General features: G+C 41.5%; 1 protein-coding gene and 1 long non-coding RNA gene across 6 annotated transcripts in view; both read left to right on the plus strand.

The window, feature by feature from the left end:
• CFAP20DC (CFAP20 domain containing) overlaps positions 1-14,662 on the plus strand; it is a 151,378-nt gene that overhangs the window by 92,719 nt on the left and 43,997 nt on the right. For all 5 annotated transcript variants that reach the window (XM_083723738.1, XM_083723739.1, XM_083723740.1 and 2 more), the window contains 2 exons: positions 6,676-6,879; positions 12,049-12,110. In XM_083723738.1, coding sequence (XP_083579864.1) covers positions 6,676-6,879; positions 12,049-12,110 — 266 coding nt within the window. The remainder of the gene's footprint in view (positions 1-6,675; positions 6,880-12,048; positions 12,111-14,662) is intronic.
• LOC310838324 lies at positions 2,508-5,160 on the plus strand. Its single transcript, XR_014560928.1, has 2 exons — positions 2,508-4,788; positions 4,933-5,160. It is a non-coding gene; the product is annotated as an uncharacterized lncRNA (long non-coding RNA).

Here is a 14,662-nt window from a genome sequence, read left to right on the forward strand (position 1 = left end):
TGCTCATTTGAGACAGTCCTAGGAGATTATAGTGGACTGGATTGAAGCAGGGAGAAAGAAGCCAGTTAAAGAGACAGCAGCTTCTTTTGTCAGGGATGGAGTGTAGCTGACTTCAAGAGCCAACAGTGAGGCAAGTTCTTAATTTATAAAAGTTTCTCTCCTTTCTCACTTTGAGGAGATACTTCATTTGCTACAGGTGACCACCAGGCAAGCTGCAGTTTGCAAGCTTGTGATAACTCCTCTTCCATTCCCTCCTTTCTCAGAGCAAGGCAAAAGGATGGTGCAGATACGGCCTAATGTGTAGGGTTTCATGTCAAAGGAATTTTTGCAGTGGAAACTTGGTGTGAAGAAGTCTGCTAATCCCCACATGTATATGACTAGTGAAAAAATGCTCAAACAACTCTTAATGAAATTGATTTGCTAACTACTTAGTAAACTTTAAGGACCTGCATGCTTGCAATGTTTTATTCATGTTTTAATAGAGTTCTCTATTATTAAGTTCAAATATTTTTTAATTAAGAAAGAAGTGCAGCCCTCTGGGTAATATTGCAACCAAGTAGATAGCTGGTAATTAAACTTTTCCGCACGTATAACTAAATTTAAACAATTCTGAATAAATCATTTGAACCTAAGAGAATGCAAATGTCATTATGTGCATCTCTAAACTGGAAAAAATGGCTTTTTTATAACAGGTTTTGTCAATCCGTTGAATGTTTTAAAAGCTTAATAAAAATGCTTCTTATCGTATGGAGAGGATATACAGAAAGACAAGATAAGCTTTTAATTGCCAGCCGAAGTGTTGCATTTAGAAGAATCTTGGGAGCCGTGTGAAATTACTTTTTGCATGAAAAACCCCTTTGAGAATAAAAAGGAACTTCAGTTTGAAATCCGTTTTAGGAAATCCCCATTTAAATATCACCAAACATAAAGGGGCTGTATTTCAGACCAAGGAGAGCATTTTTAGGGATCGCGTTGGTAGGTCACATTCTCAGGATTGTGACCTAACAAAGCATTTCTACTTTCCTTTAAACTTGCAGCATTACAAAGTATTCCTAAGAGGTAGCCCTTAAGAGGTAATCTCAGATGTCAGATTACAACCTTGTGCCTGAGAGGAATCTAAATAAAGGTCAACATTACTCATCTTCCTCTTGTGCAGCTGGTTTTTTTATTACAGCATGCTTTCTAGCTGCCCCTTCACCGTTGCCCATGCAGATACTGTACATTTTACCAAGAAAAAAAGGGGGGGGCATTTATTTATTTTGCCAAGAATAATGTTCACAGCAGATATTTTGAGAAAATGTGTGGTCAGATCTTGTCCAATGCAAAGCACAAAATCTTGGAAGTTTGGTTTTCTCGCTTTCCAATAGTTTTTATTGTTTAAAGGAGGCACCGCTCAGACTGGGTCTTGCACTGCCTCCCGTCATTTGCAGCTTCCAAGTCTCTGTGATTCCTGGCTGCAGGTGACAGCCAGGTGACCCCCGGCCAGATCCAGTTCCCTAACCAAATTTATAATTACATAGTTGCACCACTGGCAGTTGTGGGGAGCTATTGCATTAGAGTCTGTGTGCACCTGGTCTTTGCTTGTAGCATACTGAGCTCCAGGTTGTAGGTGTTGATTTGGCGGTGGAGAGGGGGATAAAAAGGCAGGTTGTCTTACCTTGTTTTGAAGCATGGAATTAGACTAGTTGAGGTGTCATTCCACCCCTAAGCTGCTATTAAACATACTAGATCTCCTCTCCTCTCAGTATAGGGTTGGTTTTTCTGATGATGATGATGATAATATCCCACCCGCCCAGCCAGTGGCTAACAACAGTAAAAATAGCACAGTTTATATAAAATCACAGTCAGTTAATTGAAATACATTCTAAAATCAATTCAGAATCAAATTAATGGCAACAGTTGGGCTAGACTTCTATGCGGATTACAGAAGGAGGGGGTCAGACTGCCTTGGCCAAAGGCCTGGCGGAACAGCTCTGTCTTGTAGGCCCTGCGGAAAGATGTCAAGTCCCGCAGGGCCCTAGTCTCTTGTGACAGAGCGTTCCACCAGATCGGGGCCACGGCCGAAAAAGCCCTGGCTCTGGTTGAGGCCAGCCTAACCTCCCTGTGGCCCGGGGCCTCCAATATGTTTTTATTTGAAGACCGTAAGGTCCTCCGTGGGACATACCAGGAGAGGCAGTCCCATAGGTACAACTCAGAAGCTGCTGAGGTGGGGTAGCCTCCCACTCCCCAATGGGAAGGGACCCTGTACACTGTTTTTAGCCTAGCTAGCATCACTTCCCTAACAAATTTACACAGAAAGGAGCACTGAGCCCATGATAAGAGCAGCCAGCTGTCAGACACTCCCCTCCCTAACACCTTTGCAGAGGAGGAGGTTACAACGACTGGTGGGTCTCCAACTCCTTTACGGCATGGCTACCGAGAGTCTGGCCTCACATGCGGAAAGGTTGATGCAAGGCTACTTACTTGCTGTGTTGATCAAAACTACATTTTCAGTAAATCTGGTTTATTCCCAGGTGTCAAGGAAAGGACGATAGCTTGCTTCATTAAAGTCTAGACCTTACAGAACATAAATATTCCATGGGGAAAACTGCTCATCCTTGTACAAAATACAGAAAGGGCCTTAAGACATGCAATTAACCAAAAAGCAAAAGGACCTGCAAAATAATACGCCACTGTCTTAAAACTTTTTTGTGTACAAATCAATGCTGCAATCATTTCTTGGCCACTTCAAATCATAGAATAATGAACCTTGGCCAGCGTGCAACAGGCATATATTTCCCCCTCTCTCAGGCATATATTTTCCCCTCTCTCAAAGTACAATGTTCACTCCATTCTTTAAATTTCAATATTATGATTAAAAGTCTTGAGTGCACATTGCTATTTGTGTTCAAAAAGGCTCACAGTGTGTGCTAACGTTTGGACTGTTAAAGAACAGAGAACAACATGAGGAATTTCTAAGTTCCTCCCTGTCCCTCAGTTCTTTCAGCCTACTCTTTTTTGCAATATAAAGGAACACTAATTATTGGTTCTAAGTGAATATATATATAGAGAGAGGAAAGTTGTGGTCCAAGCTGGGGGTTCATTTTGAAAGAATGTTCATGATTGACTCTCAGGTTGGGTAAATGGACCAGGCTTATTTGAATTGTCAAATGCAAAAGGCTTAAGTACACACCCACTAAAAAAAGGTTTCAAAAAGGATTGTGTGTTTTTTCAAGCATGCCCAAGGGAGGCTTGGAGACTTTGTCTTTCTGAATGTGTAGAAGGTAGCTAGAATGTAAGAGGTATTACTGAAATCCAAGTAATAAATTAACATTATGAAAGAACTGGCACATGTTGTGGACAGTTGATTGAGTTGTTGTTGTTGTTCAAGCAGCTGAGGGGGCAGTAAGTTTATTTTTAAAGCCTTTTTCAAGATTGAGCTGCCAGTGAATAACAACTAGTTATCAACACTAATAATCCATGATGTTCAGGGTAGATGTAATTTGGCCTAGAAGCATTCAACACTTTGGCATGATTTTCTATGTACCCTGTTGGGGGCTGAAGCTGCTGAAATGGGAATGAATTTCTGTTGCCATCATGAGCCATAAGTGCAGTCTAGGGTGTTAAAAGGCGAATTGCTTTTCTTTCTTTGAAAGAGTTTTTGCACCAATTTAAAAGCCATATTCCATTTGTTATTGTGAGTGCAATAGGGCAAAGGGAGCACTCAAATGTTCAGTGAAACCCCTGGGCCGATGATGATATATACCCTACCTTTTTCCATGATGGGAATCAAGACGGCTTACAGATAAAAAAAAGAACTGCTGAAAAACATTTTTAAACCATCATTAAAAATCAATGAAACTTTAATAGAATTAAAACTACATACATGCATAAAATAGATTAAAACCGTACCAAAAATTACCATAAAAACAGCGTGGCACCAGCCCTTTCATTAAAAGCAATCAGTTCCCAAAAACCTGTTGGAACAAGAAAATCTTCACCTGCCAGGGAAGGGCAAGGAGGGAGCCAGTCTAGCTTTTCTAGGGAGGGAGTTCCAAAGATTGGGAGCAGCCACCAAGACGACCCTCTCCAGCATCCCCACCAAGCATGCCTGTGAGGATGGAGGGACTGAGAGAAGGGCCTCCCCTGAAGATCTCAAACCTCAGGCAGGTTTTTATGACTATCTTTCAGATGGCTTGGACCTAAGCCATGTAGGGCTTTATAGGTGATAACAAGCACTTAGAATTGTGCCCAGAAACAGATGGGTAACCAGTAGAGCTGTTGTACCAAGGGAGTAGTATTCTCCCCATTGCCATACCATCTGTATAAAATGCAGGTAGAAAGTCTTCCTTATCACTTGAAGCAAACAGGGTAGCCCCTGCTTGCATAATTTCTGCGTGAACACCAGACCCCTTCAGAGCTTGGGAATAGATCTGTAGGTACCTGCAGTTCCCAGAAAGCTTTTGTGCAGAGTGGCTGCAGCTATATATACAGCTGTGCTTGTTGTTGTTGTTGTTGTTGTTGTTGTTTAGTCGTATAGTCGTGTCCGACTTTTCATGACCCCATGGACCAGAGCACGCTAGGCACTCCTGTCTTCCACTGCCTCCCGCAGTTTGGTCAAACTCTTAATGAAATTGAGCTTCTGTAATTGGAGGAGAAACATTTCTGTGAATTTATCAGACTTAGTTCTGTTTTGAGAACTCACTATTTCAATGGCTTTCATCAGGAAAAAGGGCGCTAGAGAGGGCTTGTGTGAGGAAAAGACTATTGTGAAAGCTAGCAGCTTGCTTTCTCTGGTTGTCTAGGCCAGTGTTTCCCAACCTTGTGCCTCCAGATGTTTTTGGCCTACAACTCCCATCATCCCTAGCTAGCAAGACCAGTGGTCAGGGATGATGGGAGTTGTAGGCCAAAAACATCTGGAGGCACAAGGTTGGGAAACACTGGTCTAGGCAGCACAGAAGGAAGTTGCCCTCTGTTGACAAGTGCATGCAACTTCACTGATTCTAAACCATCACATTTGCTTGGGAGTAAATCACATTGGATTCAGTGGGATTTACTTCTGGGTAATTGCAGGGGTTTGACTACATGACCCATGGGGTCCTTTCCAACTCTATGATTCTGTGAATAACAGCTCTTGGATCAGATCTTGGCCATCACCATAGTGTTCCCCTTTTTCCTTTTTTTTTAAACAAATGAAAGAATTCCACAGACCCTTAGTTGAGATTACACATGGGCTGAAGCAGATATTTTAATAAGTAAATGTTAATGCATAGAACATTTACAGTTTCACTCAGCATGTGCATATTACTTTTCATTTCTTCAGCTCGGGATTTAGTTCTAAATAAATCTACTTGGGGAGGAGTGTTGTGGGAGCTCACAGTAGAATCTTAGTCATGTAATAAACAACTCGCCCACTACTGACTTGTGTTGGTGACAAACTTTGATTTAACTTTGCCTCCATGCCAGGAGTTAATAGTGCAGTCCTTCAGAATTTACTTAGAAATAAGTCCTATTGAGTTTGGTGGTTATTTCAGGTAAATAAGTGTAGAGTTTTAGCCCAAAGTTGAAGTCTTGCAACATCAAAGCATGTTCTGTCTTGATGCCATAGTCTTCTCAATTCTCACCCCCCCCCCCATAGAAATAAATATGAGAATAAATAAACTTAGGTGAATCCACCTTCCAACTGATGATCTGGTTTATTTTAATTCATTGGATTATAGTAATTAACAAACCTTGCAGTGTTTGCAATCTATCCTAGTTCAATTAGTTTTCTCATCTCTTATACTCATTTATACAGTATTAATCAAACATTCCTGGCAGCTTTATACACCATGCAAGTCTCAAAACTACTAGAATACAAGCTGTCTCGCATAGCTGTATTTTTATTCAATGTTCTTTCTGTTAAGTTGTCGATGCAGTTATTATCCGTAGCAGAAGCTGGTGTGTATATTAATGAACGCTTTTCCCTGCTGCAAATATCACATGACCTCTTTCCCTTGCAAGAAATATTGGATCTTTTCAACTGCTCTAGAAAAGTGTGCATGTCTTCTCCATAGTGACAGAGACGTAGGAAGGTCAGGTGATACCTGGGGCGGAAAATTTCTTGTCACACCCCCCCCCCCCCATTTATTTATTTTATATATTTTTTGCCTGCAAAAATGGTTTTATGTTATTTCCTATTTTCTTACAAAGGAATCATAACAAGTAATAATAATAAACTTATTTATATCCCGCCCTCCCTGGCCAAAGTCGGGCTCAGGGTGGCTAACATCAGATACATAACATTGGTATAAAATCAAACAATAATTAAATTACCTCCTAAAAACATGTCAAAATCAAATTAAAATCTAATGAGATGGCTTCCCGCAAGGTTAGGGTTGGGAACAGTAAATGTTCCAGTGAATTGAAATTTCAGCCTTCACGACATAGGAAAACTGCCAAGTAAACAGCTATTTTCGTGGAGGAGAGTCAAGATATTAACTGATATGCGTGAAATTTCATATATAGCTATATAATCCCTAGCGTATTAAGATAAGACCTTTGGAGCAGGCATTTTCCCCCCAAAAAAGTTTTTTTTATGAACCTTCCTAGTAGGGCAGTAATTGTTCCTTGATAATTTGTCACACACCCCTTCATACGCCCCCGCATAGTACCTTCCAGTACCACCCTCACGTTTCATTTCAATACAATTCATAGGAGTATGACTGGAGAAACTACCAGCCGAGCAACATGAGTGCTTCTGAACTGCAGATGTTGGCTAGTATGAAAAGGCAACAGAACGAAGAGCTGGAAGATAACGGACCTTCGCATGGGTTGAGTGCATCTCAGATAGACAACTGTAATATCAGCATCAGTGCAAGCAGTGATGACACAACCACCTGGAACTCATGTCTCCCAGCGGTAAGCTTGAGCATGCCTTCTATATGTTCTCCTAGTGGAGCCCATAGTTCTTCTGGGCTTATTTGAAGGTTGGATTGAGAAGGATCCTAAATGCTATAGATCTTGGATATATACAAACATTTTTTTCTATACCTTTATGGTCTTTTAGGGTTCTACCTTTAAGCGATGTCCGCATAGATGCTCATGACTCATGAGTGAACTCTGCAGCCATGCGTTACTGATAAAACTTTCCAAAAGTGGCAGTAAGGTTCTTAGGAGAGTTTCAAACACATTCAAGAGCCCTTCCATGGAGTATTAACGTGCAGGGTGCAGCTACAGCATCTGTGGCAGATGGCTCCGTTTAAATGCCTCCAGCAACAACAACAAAACCCATCAACTCCTAAGGCAGTCAGTCACACTGCCAAACAGCTCTAACCATTAGGCTGTTTTCTCCTAAAGTTTGGCCAAAATCTGTCACCCAGAGCTTCTGTTTCTGCACTCTGGACAACTCTGTTCCATCAGCCGTCGTCACTGAAGATAGATGCTTCTGAAACAACTCAAAGCTACTGATAGAATGACGTGGGACCTGTCTTTCTGAATATGAATGTATATTGAGATACATGCTGCCTATTCCTAAGCATGTTTACTCAGCATCCCTCTGTGTTCAGTGTGATGTAGTGGTGAAGAGTCGTAATCTGGTGAACCGGGTTCGCTTCCCCGCTCCTCCACATGCAGCTGCTGGGTGACCTTGGGCCAGTCACACTTCTCTGAATTCTCTCAGCCCCACTCACCTCACAGAGTGTTTGTTGTGGGGGAGGAAGGGAAAGGAGAATGTTAGCCGCTTTGAGACTCCTTAGGGTAGTGATAAAGCGGGATATCAAATCCAAACTCTTCTTCTTCTTCAATAGGCCTTACTCCTAAGTGTGTCTAAAGAACAGGTTGACCTATTAGACCATCAAGCCCAAATATAGCTTATCATGACGGGCGGAGGTTCTTAAGAGCGTGAGGCAAAAGGTCTTCCCCATCACCTGCTAGCTTGATCCTCTTAACTGGAGATTTAAAGTTTTGAACCTGAGATCTTCTGCATACAATGCATGTGCTGTTATGGCTGAGCTTTGTTTTTGCTCCGAAAGGATTTCATTATTACTCTCTATCATTCCTCAAAAGCAAGCGATCGGAGTAGAAATCCTTTATTTTTGCAAAGTGGGCGGAGAACCATGAGCTACCTTTTAAACTGAAATAATCTTTTCAGGCTAGAAAGATAAGGTTTGAATATTCATCTTTTCCTTGGGGGAGGGGACGATTACAACATTTATGTTGACTTCAAAGTGTCCTAATGTTCAGTATAATACATACTTTAAAAATACTATATTACAGAGGGAAGAATGGCACTCATTTTTTATATCCAAAAATCCATGGTGTTTCAAAAATGCTCTGCTGCCCATTGTAGCTATCACCCCTTTCCTTTATGGAAGTTATAGCCAGAATGCAGAATCTACTCAGCTCTCCAGAGGCAATTAAGAATATGTCCGCTCCAGCACCTCAGCAATTTTTTTGTATTATTTGTTCTGTATGAAGCTTGAACAATCACAGTCTATTGTAATAAGATGCTCTACTTCCTTTGGAAGGAAAGAAGCAGTTTTGTTACAAAATAGCCATTTACTGCTTTGCCCTTAAGCACCACCCATGCCATTCACCAGACATCACATCCTTCTCCACCAGCTTTATTAGTTCCATGATGTGATCCTGAACATGCTGCATATAAGTTTAGTCTCACAGCAACTACAGAAACTTAGGTCCGTGTTAGATGGATAAAGCATCCTGGTCCAGGCATAGGCAAACTCGGATTATACATGCCTATTTTAGTTTTACGTAATTTTAGAACAAAAATACTCAGAATAAAACGTATCTTGGTACTTAGCAAACTCATGTTTGGGTTCAAAGTGAGCACTTTGATCAACTTCTTGTACACTTTGGACTAATGTGTCTCTCTTGTTTTTTTTAAGCTTTAAGATATAATGAATTACTCATTTAAAAGTATAATTAGATATATCTGCAGCTAGTGATGAATGTTTTGTGGGTGCCTCTCTCTACAGAAAACCAGACCTCTTTATGGATTTTTCCCCTTTCTGCTTTTTTAACTTGAGACCAAAATTCTGTTAAGACACTTTTCAAACAAATGAACCATTCAGAACCCAAGTAATCATTCAGTGGATTCTGATGTTGCCTATCTTTACACATTGCAATCTATGAACTTGACTTTTGAAACTGTTTTGGTTCAGTTTAGCGGACAATATAAAGTTTTATGCGATGTCAAGTTGACAACGCTGGCAATTGAAATTCGTTGCTTGTCCAAAAAGCCACTGAGGAAAGTACAGCTGAAAGGCAAGCTTCCTTAAGCTGTCCTTCCAACATGCTTCAGCTTTTTGCCTAGTAAAAAACCTTTCCGTATGAAAAGTTGACTCTATTATTCTTTTCCAAAGCCTGCTTGATTCCATTATTCTTTCCAAAATGGGCAAGTATAAATGACCATTTATACCAATTTTTACCCTTCTGTATATCTGCTGTCTCAAGAGTTCTCCCAACCGCGTGTATTTTGGTGACTTCCGTAGCAATGTAAGGCAGGTAGCAAGGTAACACAGCCAGACTATATCCACAATTGTACATGCATCCAGTTTGCACCTAAAATTCCAGATCCATCAAGTGAAACAAATCCTTGTACAAATCTCATTAACTGGATTGGGGCAGATGTTTGGCAATGTCTGGAACCCAAAATAACAACTGTGCCTCAGTGTTCAGAAAATTATGCACAGAATAATAGAATTGTCGAGTTGGAAGGGACCATGAGGATCATCTAGTCCAACCCCCTGCAATGCAGGAATCTTTTTCCCAACCTGACGCCTGAACCCATGACCCTGGGATGAAGAGTCTTGTGCTTTACTGGCTGAGCTATCCCAGTAGGACATCTCTCAACCCCACCCACAAACTCGTTGTTCATTCATGTGAGAGGACAGAGGGCCTATTTCTGCTAATTCCTGATGTTCAAAATCAATGAGTAATTATGAGACTGGAAATGAAATCGTGAGACCTGACAGCATAATATATATTTCTGATTACTGTCACTTTCCACTTGTGTTCTGCAACTATGAAGGCTATAGATTCTGAGGTTTGTAATATGTGACCTTCCAGACTGCCCTCTCTGGAATGAATTAAGAGTTAGCTTCTGCATCAAACAAAAGGCATCTCACTGGCATCTCACCCCAAGTTAAGATTTAAGGTACATGCCCATTTTGGATGAAAACACCATGGAACTATTCACTCATTACTCATGTGAGGGCAGCGGCATGTTTTCTCTGGAATGGGGGGGGAGATTTTATCCCCACCCCTGACTTTGCATCTGTTTCCTTCAGCAACAACACTGTGTGTGGTTGTGTGTAAGAAAAACTTGATACACAAGCTCCTGCTTACTTGTAGACCACCGTGCAATTGGGACACCTACACAGCCAAAATGTGCACAGTTGTTCTAAAGGGCAGGTGTGATGCTGGCAGCAGGTCTAGAAGTCATCACATGCAAATTAATCATCATTGCATGCAAATAATGCATGAATAGGGCTTGTGAGTTTTTTCCATTCTGTCTGTGATCTTGAATTTTTGCTGTTAGGCAAGGCAGATTTTGACTCATTTTTTGTTCTCTTTTACCACTCATAGCTCTAGGGCTGATGAAAAGTAAACCCCGCATAAGAATTGTGTTTTATACAAGTGAAGCAAACAGCTGTGTCCCAGTGTCATTTTGTATTCTGCAGTGTGCAACTGTTCTAATACATGTGTTTAACAATGAAGGGAACTTATCAATAAGGGGACGTATTTATAAAGTTTTCCTTGCATTGATGATCCTGGAGAAAATTGTATTTTGTGCATTCTTCTCTTGTGTGAAACAATAAAATCTTGTCTTTTCCAATTAATCATATTTTCCCCACTGTTACTGGCTCATCAAATCTTTGCTAATTTTTTCCATATAGATTATAGGCAGCTTCTCCCCAGAAAACAAAGCTTTCTGTTCTAAATATTGGCTAATTTTACATAACCTCTTTGTCCCTTGGCCTAATCTATGGCAACAGCACCACCAGAAGGCTGTTTCTTGTCTCTCATTTATCTTTGCTGCAAGTTTCAGTTCATATGCTTTGTACATTCCTGAATAATAAACACTCAGCTTTATGTATTCAATTACTTTTCCCATGTTCTTGGACCTTAGTCCTATACTAGGTTAGGCATTTTCATCTGTTATGCAGCTTGATTCTCTGTTGCCCTTCTATTCGTATCTTTAGTCATATTTGGGGGTTGGGAGTAGAATTGTCTCTTGGCCTGTGAAGATACCAGGATGCAAGGCAAATGCATGAACAGATGCTCTCAGGCAACTTACAAAAGTGATATAAGAAAAACTATACTTTCTAGCCAGTGATAGTTTACCAAGAAATGGAATGTAATAACTAGGCTGTCAGGGGAAAAATGTTGAAGTATAAATTGTTTAGCATCTGCTCCAAACTGTCAGTCCAAAATGAACATAATAGCTTTGAGAACTACGTATTACTCTGCTTAGCTGTCAGGTGTAATAATTTCTTTAAAGTGACTTTTAAATCTTCTTAAAATATAAAAAATTGCCTTGTTTCTAAATCGGGCTGAGAGCATTTTTCTGAAATTATGAATATTTAAAATGAGAATTTAAATGTTAAAATTGAAATCAATTATACCTAGTGTTTTGGTGCATGTGGCCAACTGGTGAAAATACAGAAATTTGCAAAAGTGTGAGTGAGAGAGAAAATGCAAATGATTGCTACGGATGAATATTAGCAAATCATAAATATACTCAGACTTTTCTCCCATCCTTCAGACCAGCGTGATGTTACTTTCCTTTCATAAATACAAAATGTTGTATTATTTTCCTGACTTGGGGAGAGCACCTATATTAAGGCATGGTCATTCTACATGGATTCTCCCATTGTTACCCTTCCCTCCTCATTCTTCCCCTCCCATTGGTGACCCCTGCCATTAGGAAGTAGGGCCTCATCTTTTTACTTTTCTAACTCTGTAAGCACTGCATATATTGATTGCGTGAAATGGTTAATAATAGCTTTGAGACAGAAAGAACATTGGCAAAATACATTTCTCACTCCTGCTTCTTGTCTTCCACAGCCTGTCAATCAAGGGTGTCACTATCAGAAAGAAATGAACCCTCTTTCCCATTCCAACCCACGGTAAGCTGCTGTTTATAGCCCAGGCAACAAGGATGTGTTCGGAATGTTCTAAAGAACCGATCAATATGACTTTTCTTTGGTAGACTCTTAAATCTTGTTTTCAGCTATTGTGCCTGAGAAAGAGATGTCCACCCTCTCTGCCTTCTCCACGCACACATGAAACTTGGTAGCTGCTAACATTTATGTGTGCATGTCTGAATGTGAGAGGAAGACAGGCAAGGAGGGGTGCAGATGTGGGGTAGGACAGTGTTTGTGGTAGGGTCCTTATTCCTAGAAGCCGCAATGCAATGTTAATGTTGACATTGGAAAAGATCCGTATTGGAAAGCACTGAAAGAATTGTCTTTGGTGCTGGTCATGTAATGAAACGCTAGAGGGGACTGGCAATTTTGGCATAGGGCAGTTGTTTTCAAACTTCCTACTTTCAAGGGTCCCTTTCTTAAATAACTTCACTGGTCTTGGGGTCCGAAACAGCTTTGAGGGGTTTAGTACTGCTTGGAGTGGCAAACACAAGAAGTCCTAGTATTCCTATCCCCACACTCGTGCTTGTTTCTCTGCTTTTCCCTGGGGAAATCCGCAGTCCGCCGCTGAATTGGAACTATTGGTTTCTCTGCAGATTCAGCGGCATACAGTGGATTTTCCTGGAAAAAGTGGCGGGCCAAGCAAAAACCACTCGGATATGTGCCTAGAAAGGATGGGACAGGCAGAAAACCTTTTGGACCTGTGCTTTCTTGGCATGGGACAAACAGAAGTGTGAGCAAGCCCTAAATTGTAGGTGACTTCTCAGCGAAAGAACTGGCACCAGGAAAGGGGGGGGGCTAGGAGAGAAAACCCACTCCCGCAGGAGTGTCTTTTACCGGGGGGGGGGCAGGGTTCCCTATCCCTTACGTTTCAGGCGGCAGCTCTGCATAAGATTCTTATTATAAGACTCTTATTAAAAGAGCCATCTAGAAAAGCCATTAAGAAATGTCCTCGTGGCTTTGCTGGGAGACTCTTTCAAAGAGCTGCCCCTGGGGGAAATGGAGGGGGGCGCAATCCCCAGTGGGGACACACAACCCGAGGTAAAAGAGAAGGCTGGGATTTTGTGTCCCGCTCCCAGTATCTCTGGGAGCTACTCTTTGAAACAGCCTGCTTTTAAGCCACAGAGAAATGTCTCTGTCACTTTGCTAGGCACCACATTGAAGAACTGCCTGGATTGGTTCAGTAAGGAGTGAAGTCATTTTCCAGTTCCAAGGGAAATAGTATAACTCACTTCTAAGCCAATCTGATGGGAGCCAAGGGAAGTTCACCTGTCTCTCTTATTTCTGCATCAATCTCTGCCACAGCAACGGCTTGCGGAGCATACTGTAGAATATCCAAGGGGCACAGACATTCACATGGACCTCTGGTTTAGGCTCTTTGGGTTTCTGTGTGAACTGAGAATGCACACCCAAGCCTCTTCTACAGCCACATATTGCAGCTGAAAAAGCTGTAATGGAGGAGAAGCTAGCTTTTAGGGGTTGTCCTCAATTACCGATATACTCATTACAGAAACCTAACAAGCTTCCAAGAAACCCCAGGATTCCTTCAAACACAGTTTGAAAACCTCTAGCCGAGAGAAAAATACAATTTGAGGAGTCATGCTGACAATTCACAAACATATCAGAAGAGGAAAGAAGAATAGTATATATCCATTCAAGTCAGAACAAAATGCAGTGGGCTTAATTCTGCAGATTGAGGTTTAGTTTAGTTCCATTTAGGGATTCAAAAGCATACAGTATATCGAATGTCCGGATCCACAGCTCTCACCTTCCCCTGCATGTCCCACTCAACCACTTCAGTTGATGGAATTAGCACTACTACAGGGGCTACATAATACTCCTGGGTTTGTAAGAATTCAATGGTTTAGTCAGTGTGACAGCACCAAAACTTCCAAACTCCCTGCCTGTTGAGTTCAAGCAGGTGCCTTCACTGTACTCTTCAATTTAGACAAATCTAGTTTAGACACGCTCTTCAAAAGTTGAGGTCTATTTTAGTATTTTAATTTTGTCTGGCTGTATATTTTTCTTGATTTTCTTTTATTTTTTGCAAAGTGCTTTGAGGGCTTCTTTTCTTTCAATCAAACTGCATACATTTTATGAAATAAATAAATGTATATGTGATGGGAAAAGGGGGCTGCTCGTGCGTAAGCGTTTAAAGCCTCCAAGCTTTACCATCAGTTCCTAAACTTTCCCAGTCTGAGGAGCCATGGGTGCGTGGCTACCTCAGTCGCTGGCAGAATCCGTCAGTGGGCGTTTCCGGAATTTACTCCAACATAAGAGTTCCTTGACGGAAACTCTTCTTCTAGATTCTCTGTGTGACAGTTTCCTCCGCAGAATGGGCGTCCCCAGCGGAGGTCCTGAGCCCTCCCCGCTATTCTCACTGGAAGCATCTTGGAGCCCTTCCTCCGATTGAGTTTCTGCAGGAACTCTCCCTCTCCCCCTACTGGTTCCTTCCTCTGCATCCGAGGCTCTCCTAGCCTCCTTGAGCCCTTCCACCACCTGACTCTCCGATGGCAGTTCCCTGACATCCACCT

The sequence above is a fragment of the Podarcis gaigeae genome, assembly GCF_964106915.1.
Source record: "Podarcis gaigeae genome assembly, chromosome: 2".
Lineage (NCBI taxonomy): Eukaryota > Metazoa > Chordata > Lepidosauria > Squamata > Lacertidae > Podarcis > Podarcis gaigeae.